The sequence below is a fragment of the Drosophila virilis genome, chromosome X (genome assembly GCF_030788295.1).
Source record: "Drosophila virilis strain 15010-1051.87 chromosome X, Dvir_AGI_RSII-ME, whole genome shotgun sequence".
In the NCBI taxonomy this organism is placed as follows: Eukaryota; Metazoa; Arthropoda; class Insecta; order Diptera; family Drosophilidae; genus Drosophila; species Drosophila virilis.
The window spans coordinates 3,504,059-3,519,785 of record NC_091543.1 but is presented as its reverse complement, the minus strand read 5'-3'; the positions used below and the strand labels follow the sequence as shown (position 1 = coordinate 3,519,785).

General features: G+C 44.6%; 6 protein-coding genes across 22 annotated transcripts in view; 4 read left to right on the top strand and 2 right to left on the bottom strand.

The window, feature by feature from the left end:
- Positions 1-215: 215 nt before the first annotated feature.
- Positions 216-4,977, top strand: LOC6634756 (microsomal glutathione S-transferase 1). 2 transcript variants are annotated; one of them, XR_011417419.1, is made up of 3 exons: positions 216-495; positions 566-1,325; positions 4,722-4,848. XR_011417419.1 is itself a non-coding variant. In XM_002058013.4 (2 exons), exons 1-2 carry the CDS (start codon positions 3,808-3,810, stop codon positions 4,972-4,974), a joined length of 498 nt encoding a protein of 165 aa, XP_002058049.1. In that variant the 5' UTR covers positions 3,727-3,807; the 3' UTR covers positions 4,975-4,977. The 2 variants fall into 2 exon arrangements, 1 of the variants encoding a protein (XP_002058049.1); XM_002058013.4 differs by lacking the exons at positions 216-495; positions 566-1,325 and adding an exon at positions 3,727-4,052 and having other exon boundaries at positions 4,722-4,977.
- Positions 4,978-5,031: 54 nt separating this feature from the next.
- Positions 5,032-7,251, top strand: LOC6634757 (microsomal glutathione S-transferase 1). Of its 2 annotated transcripts, XM_002058014.4 has the most exons (4): positions 5,032-5,396; positions 5,461-5,496; positions 5,992-6,071; positions 6,157-7,251. In XM_002058014.4, exons 1-4 carry the CDS (start codon positions 5,208-5,210, stop codon positions 6,407-6,409), a joined length of 558 nt encoding a protein of 185 aa, XP_002058050.2. In that variant the 5' UTR covers positions 5,032-5,207; the 3' UTR covers positions 6,410-7,251. The 2 variants fall into 2 exon arrangements, with proteins under 2 accessions (XP_002058050.2, XP_015025066.1); XM_015169580.3 differs by lacking the exon at positions 5,461-5,496 and having other exon boundaries at positions 5,033-5,396.
- Cox17 (Cytochrome c oxidase copper chaperone COX17) lies at positions 6,752-7,445 on the bottom strand. 2 transcript variants are annotated; one of them, XM_070211220.1, is made up of 3 exons: positions 7,335-7,445; positions 7,074-7,250; positions 6,752-6,988 (listed from the first exon to the last, which is right to left on the bottom strand). In XM_070211220.1, the coding sequence occupies exons 2-3, from the start codon at positions 7,223-7,225 to the stop codon at positions 6,904-6,906; spliced, it is 237 nt and encodes a 78-aa protein (XP_070067321.1). In that variant the 5' UTR covers positions 7,226-7,250; positions 7,335-7,445; the 3' UTR covers positions 6,752-6,903. The 2 variants fall into 2 exon arrangements, with proteins under 2 accessions (XP_070067321.1, XP_032296459.1); XM_032440568.2 differs by having other exon boundaries at positions 7,074-7,275; positions 7,335-7,437.
- A 321-nt stretch (positions 7,446-7,766) lies between these two features.
- LOC6634759 (translation machinery-associated protein 16 homolog) lies at positions 7,767-8,632 on the bottom strand. Its single transcript, XM_002058016.4, has 3 exons — positions 8,473-8,632; positions 8,045-8,417; positions 7,767-7,983 (listed from the first exon to the last, which is right to left on the bottom strand). Exons 1-3 carry the CDS (start codon positions 8,473-8,475, stop codon positions 7,826-7,828), a joined length of 534 nt encoding a protein of 177 aa, XP_002058052.1. The 5' UTR covers positions 8,476-8,632; the 3' UTR covers positions 7,767-7,825.
- Positions 8,633-8,859: 227 nt separating this feature from the next.
- Dbct (Dihydrolipoamide branched chain transacylase E2) lies at positions 8,860-13,309 on the top strand. 2 transcript variants are annotated; one of them, XM_015169581.3, is made up of 5 exons: positions 8,860-9,018; positions 9,072-9,188; positions 9,818-10,510; positions 11,424-11,822; positions 12,628-13,309. In XM_015169581.3, exons 2-5 carry the CDS (start codon positions 9,108-9,110, stop codon positions 12,859-12,861), a joined length of 1,407 nt encoding a protein of 468 aa, XP_015025067.1. In that variant the 5' UTR covers positions 8,860-9,018; positions 9,072-9,107; the 3' UTR covers positions 12,862-13,309. The 2 variants fall into 2 exon arrangements, with proteins under 2 accessions (XP_015025067.1, XP_002058053.2); XM_002058017.4 differs by having other exon boundaries at positions 8,888-9,018; positions 9,077-9,188.
- Positions 13,310-14,251: 942 nt separating this feature from the next.
- The window catches only part of Rab3-GEF (Rab3 GDP-GTP exchange factor), a 35,507-nt gene continuing 34,031 nt past the window's right edge, over positions 14,252-15,727 (top strand). For 11 of the 13 annotated variants that reach the window (XM_032440464.2, XM_002058018.4, XM_032440463.2 and 8 more), the window contains exon 1: positions 14,252-14,583. The gene's annotated coding sequence lies outside the window, so the exon portion shown is untranslated. The remainder of the gene's footprint in view (positions 14,584-15,727) is intronic. The other 2 variants (XM_032440468.2, XM_070211219.1) reach the window with 1 other exon arrangement.

Below are 15,727 nucleotides of genomic sequence, written 5' to 3'. Positions count from 1 at the left end.
AAAAACTGTCTAGAACATTAACGAAATGTCTGCAAGGGTATTTCAACTTTGACAGCCCGATAACATTTGAGTTTTATTTTTTTTTTTATACACTTTTATCATGGATAATAGCCCTATTAGCTAGACGGCAATACAGTTACATATATTATCTACGGATTGCGCCGTTTCGTAACACTCCCTCCCAATACCGCCCAATGAAGTCAGTCGCTCCAAATAAGCGTTGCGTTGTCGGTTATTGACACTCATCGTTCTTATCGGGCCTCGGATTAATGTGCATATACTATATAGATACATAGACACCATATAGGGTCCATAGTGTGTATGTAGAGAGTCCAGAGTCAAGTCCCATCTGGCTTCAGTTGCAACTGATTTACCAGATGAGCCAGTATGTTCAAGTCCAAGTTTTTTTCTGTATCCGAAATTATAAAACCAGATGATATACATACATATGCATGTCTGTGGACTTTGCACAGGGAATATACGGCATTCATTACGGTAATCATGCGTAATTTGGATGAGTCGCTGTTAGCTCATTGTTCGTTCACTTTTCATGTTTTCATTCCAGACGTTATCGCTCTTTCGAGAAAAAAAAAAAAAAGAATGTACTCAATGCGCATTTCTGTAGATTGCCGATTCTTGTTGTTCAGATAAGCAAGCCAAATAAAGTCTTTATAGATTTTCTTTATATGGTCGAGAGAGTACATGAATATATCAATTCCCAAGGCATACTTCATCTAGAAACTGAATTACTGGGGTCTACTGATGCTTTTTGCACTGGAATCTTTATAGACATTCATTATTAAGTAAAGTACACGTATCTCTAGCAATTCCCCAGGCATACTTCATCTGAGAAACTGAGTTACTTGGGTCTGCTTGCGGCTATTCTTGCTCTACAACATTATTTGAATAACTGGAAACGTGGAAACTTATGGAAAACCAGAGAAATTGCTGGGCAGGTACATGATATATGCCCGGAAGCAGATGCTATGTCAGATATTGGCTGGAGCTCGAGTTATCAGAGTCTTTTGAAGGCTTTTGTGAATAACTGGCTAAGCACATTTTTATAGATATTACTTGGCGAGCAAATGAGAAAAGTTTGGCAACATAATTCCATGTCAACGTTGTCTAGAACCCGAGTTATATGGGTCCATTTCAATTTTTCGAATATAAAATATGTGGTACACATATTTTTCGAAAACATAAACTAATGGAACTGCCTGAGTGTCAAACTGGAGTCGATGCGTTGCCCAGAACTCGAGTTACTTGGGTCTAGGCAATCCAAATGTAACTGGGGAAGGCAAAGCAGCTGTTAAGCTCGGATAACGGTAAGCGTTAAGCACTTGATGATCATCCTTAATACAGTCACAGTCTCTCTCTCTCTCGCTCACTCTCTCGCCATTTGTCTAACCGTATGTGTGTGCGTGCCCCGTTTAAATGTTAAACGGAATTCGTCATGAAGCAGACCGACCACACGAGAAGCAAGCAACAAAAGCAAAGTAGAAAAATAACAAGAAAAAAAAAAAAAAAAAAACAGCCAGACAATTGGACTTTGAACGCACTACGTGTCGTCGCCGGCGTCGCCGTCTGCGTGGCTAATGACGACGACGACGCAGCAGCAGCAGCAGCAGCAGCAGCGCTGCCGCCGCCGCCTGCGTTGTGAAGCATTGAGAAAATTCGATGAGCGAGCGCCAAGTTTCATTTGCTGGGCAGCAGCAGCAGCGGCAGCAAGAAGAACTCTTTGCTCTTTGACTAAATTTAGACAAGTTGCGACCAACTCTTGGCATACGTCATTTCATACAAACATACATGCATACATGCATAGCATATACGCACGTTGCCATCTTGGGGGTACAGTTTGACATGCCACACGCGTCTATAGTTTGGGCAGCAGTTCAACACGAGTGCACATGCACTTGCTAACTACACACAACAGATGTCGCTGCACACACACGCACAGATGTCGCTGCCCGCACACACACATACAAATGCGGCCCCAGCGAATTTGTTTTTGCATTTCATTGCTGTCTGTGGCTGCTTTTTTAGTTCGCCTCAATGACAAACGGTTAACTAAGCTTTGCATGAAAGCATGCACTGTTAGTTATACATACACACGCACACGCACACGCACACACACATACAATTACATATATTTTTAATTCGCCGGCTGTGCTGAACTTTGAGTTGAAGCAATGCTAATTTCTGCGCTTATTGCTGTTTTTGTAGCGGTTCTCTGTTCTCTGCTGCTTCTTCTCGCGCCGCTTCCGTTGCCGTTTGAATTCTTCATGCTGCCTATTATAATAATCTATTTGTTTGTATGTATGCGCACATATGTATGTATGCGTATGTGTGTATGTATGTGTGCAAGCTTTTTTCATATTTTGTTTTTGATTGTGTGTGTGTTTTTTTTTTCTACTTTGGTGTATTTTGTTGTTTGTTAAACGCAACCTTGATCTTTTATTTTTGGATGTGCGAATTCTACAGCTGTGTGCCTGTGTGTGTGTGTGTGTGTGTGTGTGTGTGTGTGTGTGTGTGTTATACGTGTTGCTCTTGAACTGCAGCAGTAAACAAAATGTGATAAGATTCGTGTAGTTCCTACATTTTGAATCTTTGGGAAAGTAGCTCAAGAACTTAAAAACTTCATATTATAAAATAGAACAGGCAGACAATACAATCTAATCATAAATTTGTTGATGTATGTACAAATGTATGACATGCATACAATGTATGACATGCAGTGTATACATACATATGCATGTATGACATGCAGTTTATACATGTGCGTATTGATTGACGGACCGAATGAGCAACTGACTGAATGATTAGCTGACTGATTGATTGAATGACTCAATAAGTGATTGACTGGCTGATTGATTAACTCACTGACCAATAGTATGACGGACTGACTGACTGATTGACTCACTGACCAAGTGTATGACTGACTGACTGATTGATTGACTTACTGACCAAATTGTATGGCTGATTTATTGACTCACTGACCAATATGTATGACGGACTGACTGATTGACTGACTCACCGATCAACTGTATGGCGGATAGAATGATTGACTGACTTACTGACCAATAATCTGACGGACTGACTGATTAATTGACTCACTAACCAATTGTATAACGGACTGATTGACTCTGTGAGAAATTGTCTGTCGGACTAAATGATTGACTAATAGTCTGACGGACTGATTGATTGATTGACTAACTTTTCTGACGGACTGAATGATTGACCGATTGACTCGTCTGACTGATTGATAGTCACCACACCGCAAGAGCTACCAAGTACTCGGACGGACAGACATGGCTATATCAGCTCGACTTTTGATGTTGGAATATATATTATATGTATACTATATGGATTTGGAAATGTCTCCTTTCAGGGCAAAATTCAAACACGCTCTATAAGTAAACTCTTGGCCAGGGTAAGGCCTACGATATCAGGTGATATGCATATGTTTCCCTGGTATTACACAGTGTGCACATATTTGCCAATCGCGTTTGTAATGCAATACCACGTATTAGTTTACCAATCGCAAATTTTATATATATATATATATATAGATATATATATTTGCCAAGAAAAAGTCAAGGAAACAATAAATAATTGACTTGCGAGCTGGTAAAATGGTCGATTCTGTGCAGGTGCAGGCGGGTCCCATGGTTCGTGGTCAGTTATGAGGGAGTGGGGAGGGGGCAGGATATGGGCAAGCAGTTGGAGAAGCGCTGAGAAGCATGCCAGCTGTTATGTGCCGTTATGTCGGCCGACAACAATAACGGTAAATAACGGCTACAGTTAAATATGAACAACGAAACGATTAACATGTCCGGGCCGGAAACGGGTCCGGGTCTGCTAAACAAATCGAATCCGGTTTTCTGCTGTTATCTATTCTGGAGCAGCCTGCTCGTACTGAAGATGCTGTTGATGTCCCTGTTGACGGCACGTCAGCGCATCAAGACGAAAACCTTTGCCAATCCGGAGGATTTGCGTGTGGCCAAAACCAGCGATGTCCGTTTCAATGATCCCAATGTGGAGCGTGTGCGTCGGTGAGTTGATAAATCGCACAAATCTCATTTACCCTCCCCCACCAAGTTCATTTGTGACGTCATGCTGCATCCGGCAATCATTTTAGTTCTTGGGCATGTCTGCAATTTTAGCTTTTCTAGCTAAATTTGGCCATGTTCGCAGTTTAGCCGCTATTTATAGGCCTCCCCATTTCGTATGTCCAATAATTGATGCGTATTCCTGCTTAAAGTGCACGTTGGCAACACTGACGTGTAGCCTGACTTTCGCTCTCGCTTTCGCACACTGTTCTCTGAGTCTCACACAGAAGTGAGAAGTGCGTCTCCATTTATACTTGGTACACGTGGTAAAAATGTATATAATACATAGACAGAGTTAAGGAAAATCGATATTAGCTAATTTGAATTTTACAGCTTTTCAAATCGATTTATATTGCAATTATCTTTGTCACAGTTTGAAAGCCACTGAGCTGCAGCATAAGTAAATACTTTCAGTGTTAACCTTTTTGGCAAATGTGTCGTGTGTGGGCACCTAATTCAATGTTTACATTGCAGAATTAACATTTCCCCACACTCCACCCACTCGCACTATCAATCGCTCTCTTTGTCCAATTTAACAGCTCTGAAAACTCGCTCACTCTCTTTTTCATTCTCTCTCTCACACACAAACACTCTGTTCTCGTCTATTTGCAGCGCGCATCGCAACGATTTGGAGAATGTGCTGCCATTTTTGTTAATGTCCCTGGCCTACGTGGCCTGCGGCCCCCACCCGCTGACCGCCAAGCTGCTGATACGCATTGGCGCCAGCGCTCGGCTGCTGCACACAATTGTTTACGCGGTGCTGCCGCTGCCGCAGCCGACGCGCGCGCTCTGCTTTTTCATAACGTTTGGCATTGTGTGCTTCGAGGCGATCTATGTGCTCATCGCTGCTGTTAAATACATCTAGAAGGGGCGGGCCAAACAGTGGGGCGTGGGGGGGGGGAGGGAAGTTGGTTTAATGAGCCGTTTAACATTTTATGTTCTGCCCAGTCACCTAGTCTAGCCTCACACACACACACACACACACACGCGCGTAACCAGTTTGGCCAGTTGCTGCTGGTCTTGTTGCTTGGAACTGGCTGCGCATTGGATCACTTGCCAAAGCTCGCTTTAGCCGCACAGACAAAACACGCGCTCGCCATGTCCAGCCCAACTTATAATAATAATAATAATAATAGTAATAGCAATAATGGCAGCCAACTGGCGAACATGGAGCTGCTGACACTGGACAATCCAGTCTTCTGTTGCTATCTGTTTTGGGCCACGGTGCTGGTGGCCAAGATGCTGCTCATGTCGCTGCTGACGGCGCTGCAGCGTTTCCGCTACAAGGTGAGTCCTGGCCAAACGTGAGTTCTCGCTGCGCTTGCTCATGTCGCATTTCACATTTTCACAGCTGCTGGGTCTGGTCCCGCTGGCTGTGCGGCGCAAGGTAAATCCCTCATGCCCGCAATTCTTGCGTGCTTTACACTCTCACTCTCATGCACGAGCTGTCGAGATCAGAATTGCACTCAAACATTGAGTTCCTTAACATACATACATCCATTCATAATCCTGCTCTTTGGCATACTCTCGCTCTCACTGGCACGCTCTCTGAAGCGTCCCATGCACTGCCTCTCTCTCTCTTTAAATTGCATGCCAAACGCTCTCTGTTAATGCAAGTCTGTAATGTGTGTGGCTCATGTTATACCTTCTTCTTGTTAACATTTTTGCTTCTTTTACATTACTGTTAATTACTTTCCCTTTCGCACACACACTCACTCCAGATCGCAATTACACTCAACGCGAAAATGAGTGAGCTACAAGGCCCCCTTGTTTTTTACTTTCCCTCTCGCTTGCACTTAAACGAAATCTTAAGTGGAAATGGTTTTCGCTTACCTTTCAATCAGCGTATTCCAGTTAACAATTGCCTGCCGCCTCTTTTCAGGTATTTCCCAACGAGGAGGATCTGTTCTTCAAGAACATTGAAGTGCAGTTCGATGATCCGCACGTGGAACGCGTCCGCAGGTGGGTTGCGTCCAGAAACAGATCCTGCCACAGGCAGACAACTCATGCGCCCTCTCTCTCACACTCTCTCCCTCTCTCTCTGTAGAGCGCATCGCAATGACATGGAGAATATTTTGCCCTACTTTATCATGGCCTTGATCTATGTGTGCACCAACCCCAATCCCTTGGTGGCCTGCAATCTGTTCCGCGTGGCTGCCATTGCACGCATTGTCCACACGCTCGTCTATGCCGTCTACCCCGTGCCACAGCCATCGCGTATTCTCGCCTTTGCCACCATGATGCTGATTACCTTCTACATGGCCGCCGTGGTCGCCTTGCGTACTCTGCGTTTTATTTAAGTGCTTTAAACAATTGTTGGATTTAAGCAAGAGCGCCAAAAAGCGCGCAAGCTGGCGTCACTGGCTCACATTGCCAGGGCAGCACAAAACTGGTCTAGGGTTGCAGAGCTTTAGGGTATTTTTTTTTTTTTGTAATTGTAATTGTATGCAAACTCAATAAATAACTAATTAGCTGCAATAGCGCGCGATGTTGTGATGTCACAGCTGCAGCTTGATTACTGACGTCACTGGCTCACGTTTGCCAGGGCAGCACGAACTGGTCTAGGGTTGCAGCGCGATTTTGTGACGTCACAGCCGCAGCGTTTCCACAAGCGGGCAAACATTGGATCGAAACATGCAACATGGTATCAACAATTTTGGTTTATGTTTATCCATTAAATTAACTATAATTAGCTTGAGAATATAACGAAACAAGAGAGAGACCACGCAGGGCGTAAGGCTGCCGCCTAAATCTAAGTACTCCGACCACACCGCCCAGCAGCCCAGGTCCAGCTTTAGATATTGAAGCCAGCATCGCGCATGCACTGCTTGTGCGCCTCAATGAGCTTTGTGCAGTTCTCCTCGCCGTTTTCCACAATGCTGCACATACAAAGCAAAACAAAGGTTGACAATTCATTATGAAAAACACAATGCAAAACATGTTGCGTCATCTGCATTTACTAACCATTGATCACGTGCACGCTTCGTTTCGGGACAGGCACAGCAGGCTTTGCATTTGGGCTTGTCCCCGCCGGCGGACGCTGCGTCTGTGGCCTTGAGCGCGGGCGCTGCAGCGTTCTCAACGACTCCGACTCCCTTGGATGAATTGCTGCCCATTGTGGTTTGTGTTATTTGCGCGTGACTTGATGAAAATTAAACAAAATGCGCTGCTATTTATTGAACACGTTGCACTTTCACTTGCCTTTGTTTATGTAATAAAACTTACCAAAAAAATCAAAATATATGTGCACTTTATTTCACCACAATTCTATTTATCGGCGCACACAAATAACAATTCAAGTTCACACACACACGCACACAGTTGTCAAACAGCTGTGCCTTTGCCTATCGATAGGCGGCGCTGCAGCGCACGTGCTTGGCTGTGTTTTGCGGCTGCAATTTGTTGCTTAAACTCAAGCGGGTATTTCGTTTTATAAATATAACAATATAGTGTAAACAACTTTTTAACGACTCTGCTGTACATATATGAGATTTGTTTTTTGTAATTCATAGCCCGCAACTAGCTTTTTTCCTGCTCAAAGACTGGCAGCACTGGCGATTAGCGCGCGCAATGCAGCTCAACTCAACGCAACTGTTATCGATATACAAACAATGCATTTGTTTGTTTGTTTGTTTTTTTTTTTTTGCTTGACTACAGTTAGCGTAAATATTATTTATTGAAAATAAAAAAATGTGATTACCGACAACAAACTGTTTTCATGCCGTCTCCATTTGCGCTCCATTTGCCGGCTGCTTTAGCCGCTGCAGCATATTGTGCGAGACGAAATCTAGCTTTAAATGCTGCACGCTCAAGGCGCTGCCATCCCAATCGAGCAGCGCCTTAAATTTGGCCGCATCGCACAGGTTGAGCATTTCTGGGAACAGGGACAAATGAAATTTGATTTAGCCAATATACCCATGGAGTAAACGACATACCCATGCCGCCGCTTTGGTACTCATTGCGCTCCCTTTCCAGCGTTATGTTTATCACATCGCGACGCGCCGCGTGCTGATGGGCGCGATGTTTGCCAATCGATTGCTTTAGCGCAATTTGTGCCAGTTCCTCGTCGAAACGTTGCAGATAGAGCGCAATTAGATTCTCGAATTCCTGTGGGCTAAGCGGCGTTGTTCGGCCCTCGTCGATGTGGCCCAGAAACCAGCTCAGCTTCTCGCCCAACAGATTGCTTTTGATGGCATGGCCGAGGCGCAATTTGTGCTTGTTGTTCTGGCGGCGCGCTTTCTTGCCGAGCGCCTTGGTCTTACGGCTGTTCGGGTGTTTGCATTTCTCCAGCTCCTTGCGCAAGTTTGTCTGCAATCGGTATAATTACAACTATTTGTATTTGTTGAGGATTTCCACGACTTGCCATTTTGATGAGCACGTTGTTTTTGTTTCTTCCAGCTGTTGGCAGCTAACGATAGTACGGCTGCTGTTGGCGCTAGAGGGCGCCAGCGCAACGTTAAGGCAACCATTTTGTTTGGCAGTGTTGCCAAACGGTCACAACTTGGCTATAGCTTAATATATCTATTGTTTTTTGTATAAAGTGTCTGTAAGCTGCACATGTAAATTAATTTCATGTCTAGCTGAGTAACATGACGTAACTGTTTTAATAAATCTTGAAAAATTCACTTAAACAGGTGGCAGCAGTTTGTCGCGCTCGTCAGATGTCGCCTTTTCAACGATCAATCAACCAATTCGTGCTTAGTCATGAACTCCTATCGATACTATTGCGCATCGATATTGTGCCATTTAACCGCTAGCTGGCGCCAGCGCAATGATCAGCTCCACCTGGCAAACAGCTGGCAAATGCAAAACAAACGCACGGCCGCAGGTTCGCTTGATAAGGGCGATCATTAGGGGGCAGTTGAGTGGTTGTAACGCGTCAACGCACACAATTCACAGCATTTAAAAGGTATTTGTTGTCCGGTTAAACAGCCACAAATGTGCTATATCTAACACTTGCAGGCCAGTCGAAACGCATTAACCAACGCGGCACACATCATGGCAATGGCAACACACCTGCTCCGGCATGGGAGCACCTATTGGCTGCTCAGAAACTGTCGTCGCTCGAGCCCACTCACTGTGAGTACATGCATTAATACAGATTTCAATTAAATACGTTTTCTAAACACCGTTTCATTGGCCCTTGAAGCGTTGCCGAAAGCGACGACAAACGGCAAGTTTGCGAAGTTCTGCAATGTTCTGTTATGTAATCGAATTCGCGCACAACAAGTGTCAATTCGAGCAGCCAATGGCCTGCATGCGTGCGAGCGCAATAGCAATAGCCTCTACGCATAGCATGCAACAGCTGCGAGAGAGAGAGAGAGAGAGAGCGAGATAGAGAGGGCCAGTTGTTTTGGTGTTGTAGCATGAATTCCGAAAGGGGGCGCATGTTTACTTGACTTTACAATTCTATGCGCGCGCACCCATTGAATCTGTTCAAGAGCGGGCATCTTGTGCTTGAGGGTGTGTATGTAACATGTAGAAGAAGAAGCCACCATGGACTTATCGATCTGTGTCTGTTTGTTTGTTATAATGATTTTTAATAGAACGAGTCCAAATTTATATCGATGAATATCGATTTTAAGCGATTTTGTTTACAGGGCAGCTGCCAGTCGGGCAAGCGCGTTTTGTGTTTCTGTAGAATTTGCACTTTGTATTGAAATTCAAATTGAACATTTGGAATTTGTATGTTTTTTTTTTGTTTTCAGCTGGCGCGTTGCCTGCACTTCACGCCCTGCCTGGAGAAGAAGGTGGCCTTCAACCTGAGCGACATTGGCGAGGGCATCCGAGAGGTGACCGTCAAGGAGTGGTTCGTCAAGGTGGGCGACACCGTCGAGCAGTTCGACAACCTGTGCGAGGTGCAGTCGGACAAGGCCTCGGTGACAATAACCAGCCGCTACGATGGCAAGATCACAAAGATCTATCACAGCATCGATGAGCTGGCGCTGGTTGGCAAGCCGCTGCTCGAGTTCGAGGTCGAGGATGCCGATGAGGAGGATGAGGATGAAACGAGCAGCAGCGATAGCAGCGACAGCGACGCGGAGTCCGGTCAAGCTGGCGCTGGTGTCCAGGCTGGCGCTGGAGCAGCTGCCCTTCCAGCTGGGCGTCACATAACCCCGGCCACGCCCGCCGTGCGCCGCCTGGCCAAGGAGCACAAGGTGAATCTGTCCGAGGTGCCGCCCACGGGCAAGAATGGACGCGTGCTCAAGGGCGATGTGCTCGAGTATTTGGGTCAAGTGCCGCCGGGCACAAATGTGCCCCACCCCAGCAATTTGCTCAAGCAGAAGACAGCTGCTCCAGCTTCTCCAGCTGCTGCTCCGGACGTGGCGGCGCCTGCGGATCGCGTCGAGCCGCTCAAAGGTGTGCGCAAGGCCATGCTCAAGTCTATGACGGAATCGCTGGTACGTTATACGTTATACCCTGTTTTTTCTCTTCTTAAATGTCAGCGTTAGCTCAATATTTGCACAAAATCGATAATTATCGATTTGCAGACTAGCCGCACTAAACTGCGATAAATATCGATATTCAGCATCGATTTTCAGCCTCGATACTTTTAGCACATCTCTGAGAGTTACACAAAATTTGGTATGCTCGTTATATATGTCACACGCAGACCCCCGATAACTTTTCGATGCTACACATATCGATATATATATATATCGATTTTTGTAGAATACATTTGTTGAATATACCTCTGAGTTGAATACCTCAAATTAGGCATAAAGGCTCTGTGTATATCTTACGCATATCACAGCTTTCACCCCAATAACTCTTTCATTCTGCACAAATCGATTAATATCGATTTTCGCTTTTTGAGTTCATGAGCATATTTATGAAAATTTAAGAGTTGAGCACACCAAATTTGGCGTGTTTATAAAACCCAGGCCACGTTTATTCCATTTTTAGCGATATTTTAAAAATCGATAAATATCGATTTTGAAATGTGTAGTTTTCTCATTATCGCGGTGGAAGCACTAGTTGCATGATATTCGCAAGTTACTAGAAAATAATCGATGATTTCCACAAATCGATAAATATCGACTACTCCAAATCGATAAATATCGATTTCACCATATCGATAAATATCGATTTGAAGCCTTCATATTTTTAAAGATATGATACTTGGTATATGTATTTTCGATCCATCTTCACCCAAAACTATAAATATTTCGAGCATTTCTCTGTGAGGAACACAGAAGATTTTGTGGAATAAATTTGCCATAGTACGAGGCATTTTCCAGCTGGGGAACTAGAGAGGAAACTTGGACAGCAGATCACATTTGGGTTGACTAACGCATTGTCTTGTTTTCACAGAAAATTCCACATTTTGCGTACAGCGATGAGATCGACATGTCGAATCTGGTTAAGTTTCGCGCCCAGCTGCAGTCGGCTGCCCAGGAGCAGGGCGTGCCCAAGCTGACGTTTATGCCGTTCTGCATCAAGGCGGCCAGCATTGCCCTGGCCAAGTATCCGATTGTGAACAGCAGCCTGGATCTGGCCAGCGAGTCGATTGTCTACAAGGGTGTACACAACATAAGCGTGGCCATCGACACGCCGCAGGGCCTGGTCGTGCCCAATATCAAGAACTGTCAGGCGAAGGGCATCATTCAGATAGCCAAGGATCTGAATGCTCTTGTCGAGCGCGGACGCACTGGCTCCCTGACACCAGCGGACTTTGCCGATGGCACCTTCTCCTTGTCCAATATTGGCATCGTAAGTTCCATGCATGATACCCTTGCCGAAAGGATTATCTAGTATTGTCAGTAAACCTGCACCCGGAAGTATTCTTGATTGATATACTGATTGACTGATTGACTGACTGACTGATTGATTTATTAGCTTAATTGACTGAGTGAGCAACTGAACGATTGTCTTGCTCGTTGCTTGACTAATTGACTTACTGATTGTTTGATTGACTGATTGATTAAATGACTAAGTGATTAATTGACAGATTGAGTGATTGTATGACTGATCAACAGAATGATTGTTTGATAAGCCTGTTTGACAGACTGACTGATTGATTGAGTCACTGTACGATTGATTGATTGTTACCTTTTAATGAATTGGCTAACTGATTGATTGATTGACTGGTTCTTTGACTGGCTGAGTGACTTACTGACTTATTGCTTGATTGACTGTATGATTGATTGTGATTGTTGGATTCCTTGATTGACCGTCTGATTGACTAGCTAACTGACTGAGTGACCAGTTGACTTATTGCTTGATTGAGTGACTAACTACCTGAATGATTGATCGTCTAGCTGTGTAACTGACTGATGCATTGACTTACTGACTTACTGATTGATTGCTTGACTGACTATATGTCTGATTGAGTAACTTGCTGATTGACTGATGGGCTTACTTACAGACTGTCTGACTGTTTAATCAACTGATTGATTGACTGCCCGACTGATTGATTCATTTACTGACTGACTGAAGGCTGTAGCTGTCTATCAGGCTATATAATTGTTGTCAATCTGGCTTTAATTGGACTTTCTTGTTCTATCTCATCTTACAGGTGGGCGGCACCTATACGCATCCGTGCATCATGGCGCCCCAGGTGGCCATCGGGGCCATGGGCAGGACCAAGGCGGTGCCGCGTTTCAATGAAAAGGACGAGCTGATCAAGGCGCACATTATGAGCGTCAGCTGGTCGGCGGATCATCGGGTCATCGATGGCGTTACCATGGCCAGCTTTTCCAATGTCTGGAAACAGCATCTCGAGCAGCCGGCGCTCTTCTTGCTACGCTAAGACAGAGGCCGGCGCCAGCGCTTCACTGATCAACCGTTAAGGCTGTTCTCATGCATTTATTTACAAAACAAAAAAAAAAGAAACAAAGAAAATCAACTAGGAAAATAGGAAAAACCTCTACAACAACAACAACAACAACAAGAACAACAAGAACAGGAACTCAGATGCCTTCTTGGCCGCCATGTGACGCACTTTTCCTAAACCCCCTCAGAATGTGCATTTATAGCGGACGCCGCCCATGCGGTCTCCCCTCTAGCTTTAAGCTCGTCGCGCACATGGCCGGGCCATGCCCCCATTAAAAACAACAAAAACAAATAGATTTCTTAATTCAATTGTTTTAGTTTCTAATGCAGTCCAACTGCAATTCTGTGTATATTTCTAATATATATATCTATTTTTTATGTACTCATGTTGTAAATGGTTGTCCAATAAACATCCAAGGATTTAAGCCAAAGCGCTGCTCTTAATCTAGCTATTTTATGGCTAAATGTAGCCAGAGATGCAAAGAGCCAGAAGTCAAACCATGAACACACACGTTTGAGATTTGATCGAGCTATTAGCCTGGGAAATTTAGAACTATGTCTGGCGATATTTGAGGGGTTTAACCGTTTTTAGCCGTTTTACGGCTAAATGCATTTCGCATTTCAATTGAATTTCATCTCAACATCTGGTATAGCTAACTTAGCCATTTAACAGCTAGAGCTTGTTGGCATATGTAGCTATTAAGTGGCTAGATTTGGTCAAGCAGCTAAACGCTTAGCCATTTTATGGCTACATTTTAGGCATTCATAGTTCGAGCTTTTATTGCAGTTAAATAGTTGAGCTTCAATTGAAGCCCTAAAGTTGTATAAGAGAAAAATGCCTAATGACTGCCGCAAGCCAGATAAATATACACATAAGTATACATTTATTTTTACACATGCCACAATACGAAATAATACTCCAGAGTATGCTCCAACACGCGCACACATACACACACTTATGCACACTTATACATATTTACTTTGGCTTTGGTTTTATTTTCGCTTGACTCGCGTCCATTTAGCTCAATTCCAAGAGCAAAGCGGCGTGTGTGTGTGTGTGTGTGCGTGCGTGTGTGTTGTGCATTGGAACGCACGTGGCTGTCAGTAGTCATGCGCAGTGACTGGAAACGGAATCCAACAAGTGCGGCATGGAAATGAGTAGAGAAATAAAAAAGTGGCTAAGCGTCAAATGGCCGACTGGCGCGCACGGCATTTCCAGTCTGGCAACGGCCAAATGCACGCGTATAGGAATTTCAACATGCGGCCACACAATAGCCACCACAATTCACCACAATTCAACACACCATAGCACACCAGACCACACAACACCACAGACAACGGGCCCGCGTCCTGGATGCTTATTAGTCGCAGTAATCAGTTATACTACGAACAGTGCGCAGCACAGACGCTTTAACGGCAGTTGACAAAATAGCACAGTTGCCAGTTGGAGCACAGTAGCTGCATTTGAGCAAAATAAACAGTTAATCCGTGTGCCTAATTGCTTTTGAGCGCGTGTTTCTTATACAAAAAAAAAAAAAAAAAACTATTTTTTTTTCTTGTTTCTTGTTCTTGTTGCCATTGTTGTTATTATTGTTGGAGCAGTTTTGTGTGGCGCGTTCGCAGCGCAACAATTGTATTGCATAGAAAATGTTGACGCATTGAGCTGATTGATTGACAACAATAATTGCCTCACGAACTGGTAAGTAAATGAATGCCAAAACTGTGCTATGCTTCTTTTTACAACACAGCTCTGCATGTGTGTGTGTGTGTGTGTATACTACTACAGCAACAACAATAGCTTTGGTATCGACACATTCAATGCTGCTGCTGCGGCTGTTGTTGTCATTGCTTTTGTTACTGCTGCTGCTGCTGCTACTGCTGCTGCTGCTGCTGCTTAACGATTTTTCCAGTGACCTTGTTGCGTACGCGAACGCCCGCTGCGTGCGCGCGTGTGTGTGTGAGTGAGTACGCATGCTGTGTGTGCGTGTGTGTGTGTCATTGTTACTCCAGCTCTGCTGCTTAGCCTTGTCAACCCACCTCACCTGCGTCGCGCTTTTTTTTTTTTTTGGCTGGCTTGGAAGTCCCAGCTGTCGGCGCAACGGCGTTCATTTTGCCTTTGCTTTTGCCTTTTTTTTTCTTTTTTACTTTTTTACTTTGCCTTTGTAGCACACTTTTGAGCGCATTTCGCATTTAATGCGGGCCTTTGTCTGTGTGTGTGTGTGTGTTTGTGTTTGCTTTGGCCTTTGGCTTTACTTATTTTCCAATGAATTTTTTATGCAGCATTTTTATGTTTTGTTGCCCACTTTGCATTAATTGAATTTGCTCATCACATTTTGCGCTTGTTACTTGTTTTGCCGTTATTTAAGCAGTGCGTGTGTGTGTGTGTGTGTGCGATAAGCTTTGACAGCTTTGCTGTCACATTTTGTGGCCTTGATGATGTGGCTTTGCTTCAGCTTCAGCTACAGCTCCACTGCTTCCTCTTTCCCATTGCCCATTCCCCATTATATTCGCTGTTGCTATCTCTGTCGCTCTGCTTGGCTTTGACCATCAGCCTAACGGAACGCAATGCAATTGCCGAGCCTTTTATCGATTTTTTGGCCCAACAGCTAACAACTGGGCACGTGCGAGCCAACAATAACAACAAGAACAACAACAACAACAAGTCATTCACACCACTCGACAGGCCCCAGGCATGCACACACACACACACACGCACACACATGTAAAACGAGTCGCACAGCGTCAAATTAATTGAAAAAGCAACGCCCGAGAGACGTCGCCTCAACACTCGAGTTCATAAGTAAGTGGCCCAGCGAGCCGCAGACGGCGACGTCGACGTCGAC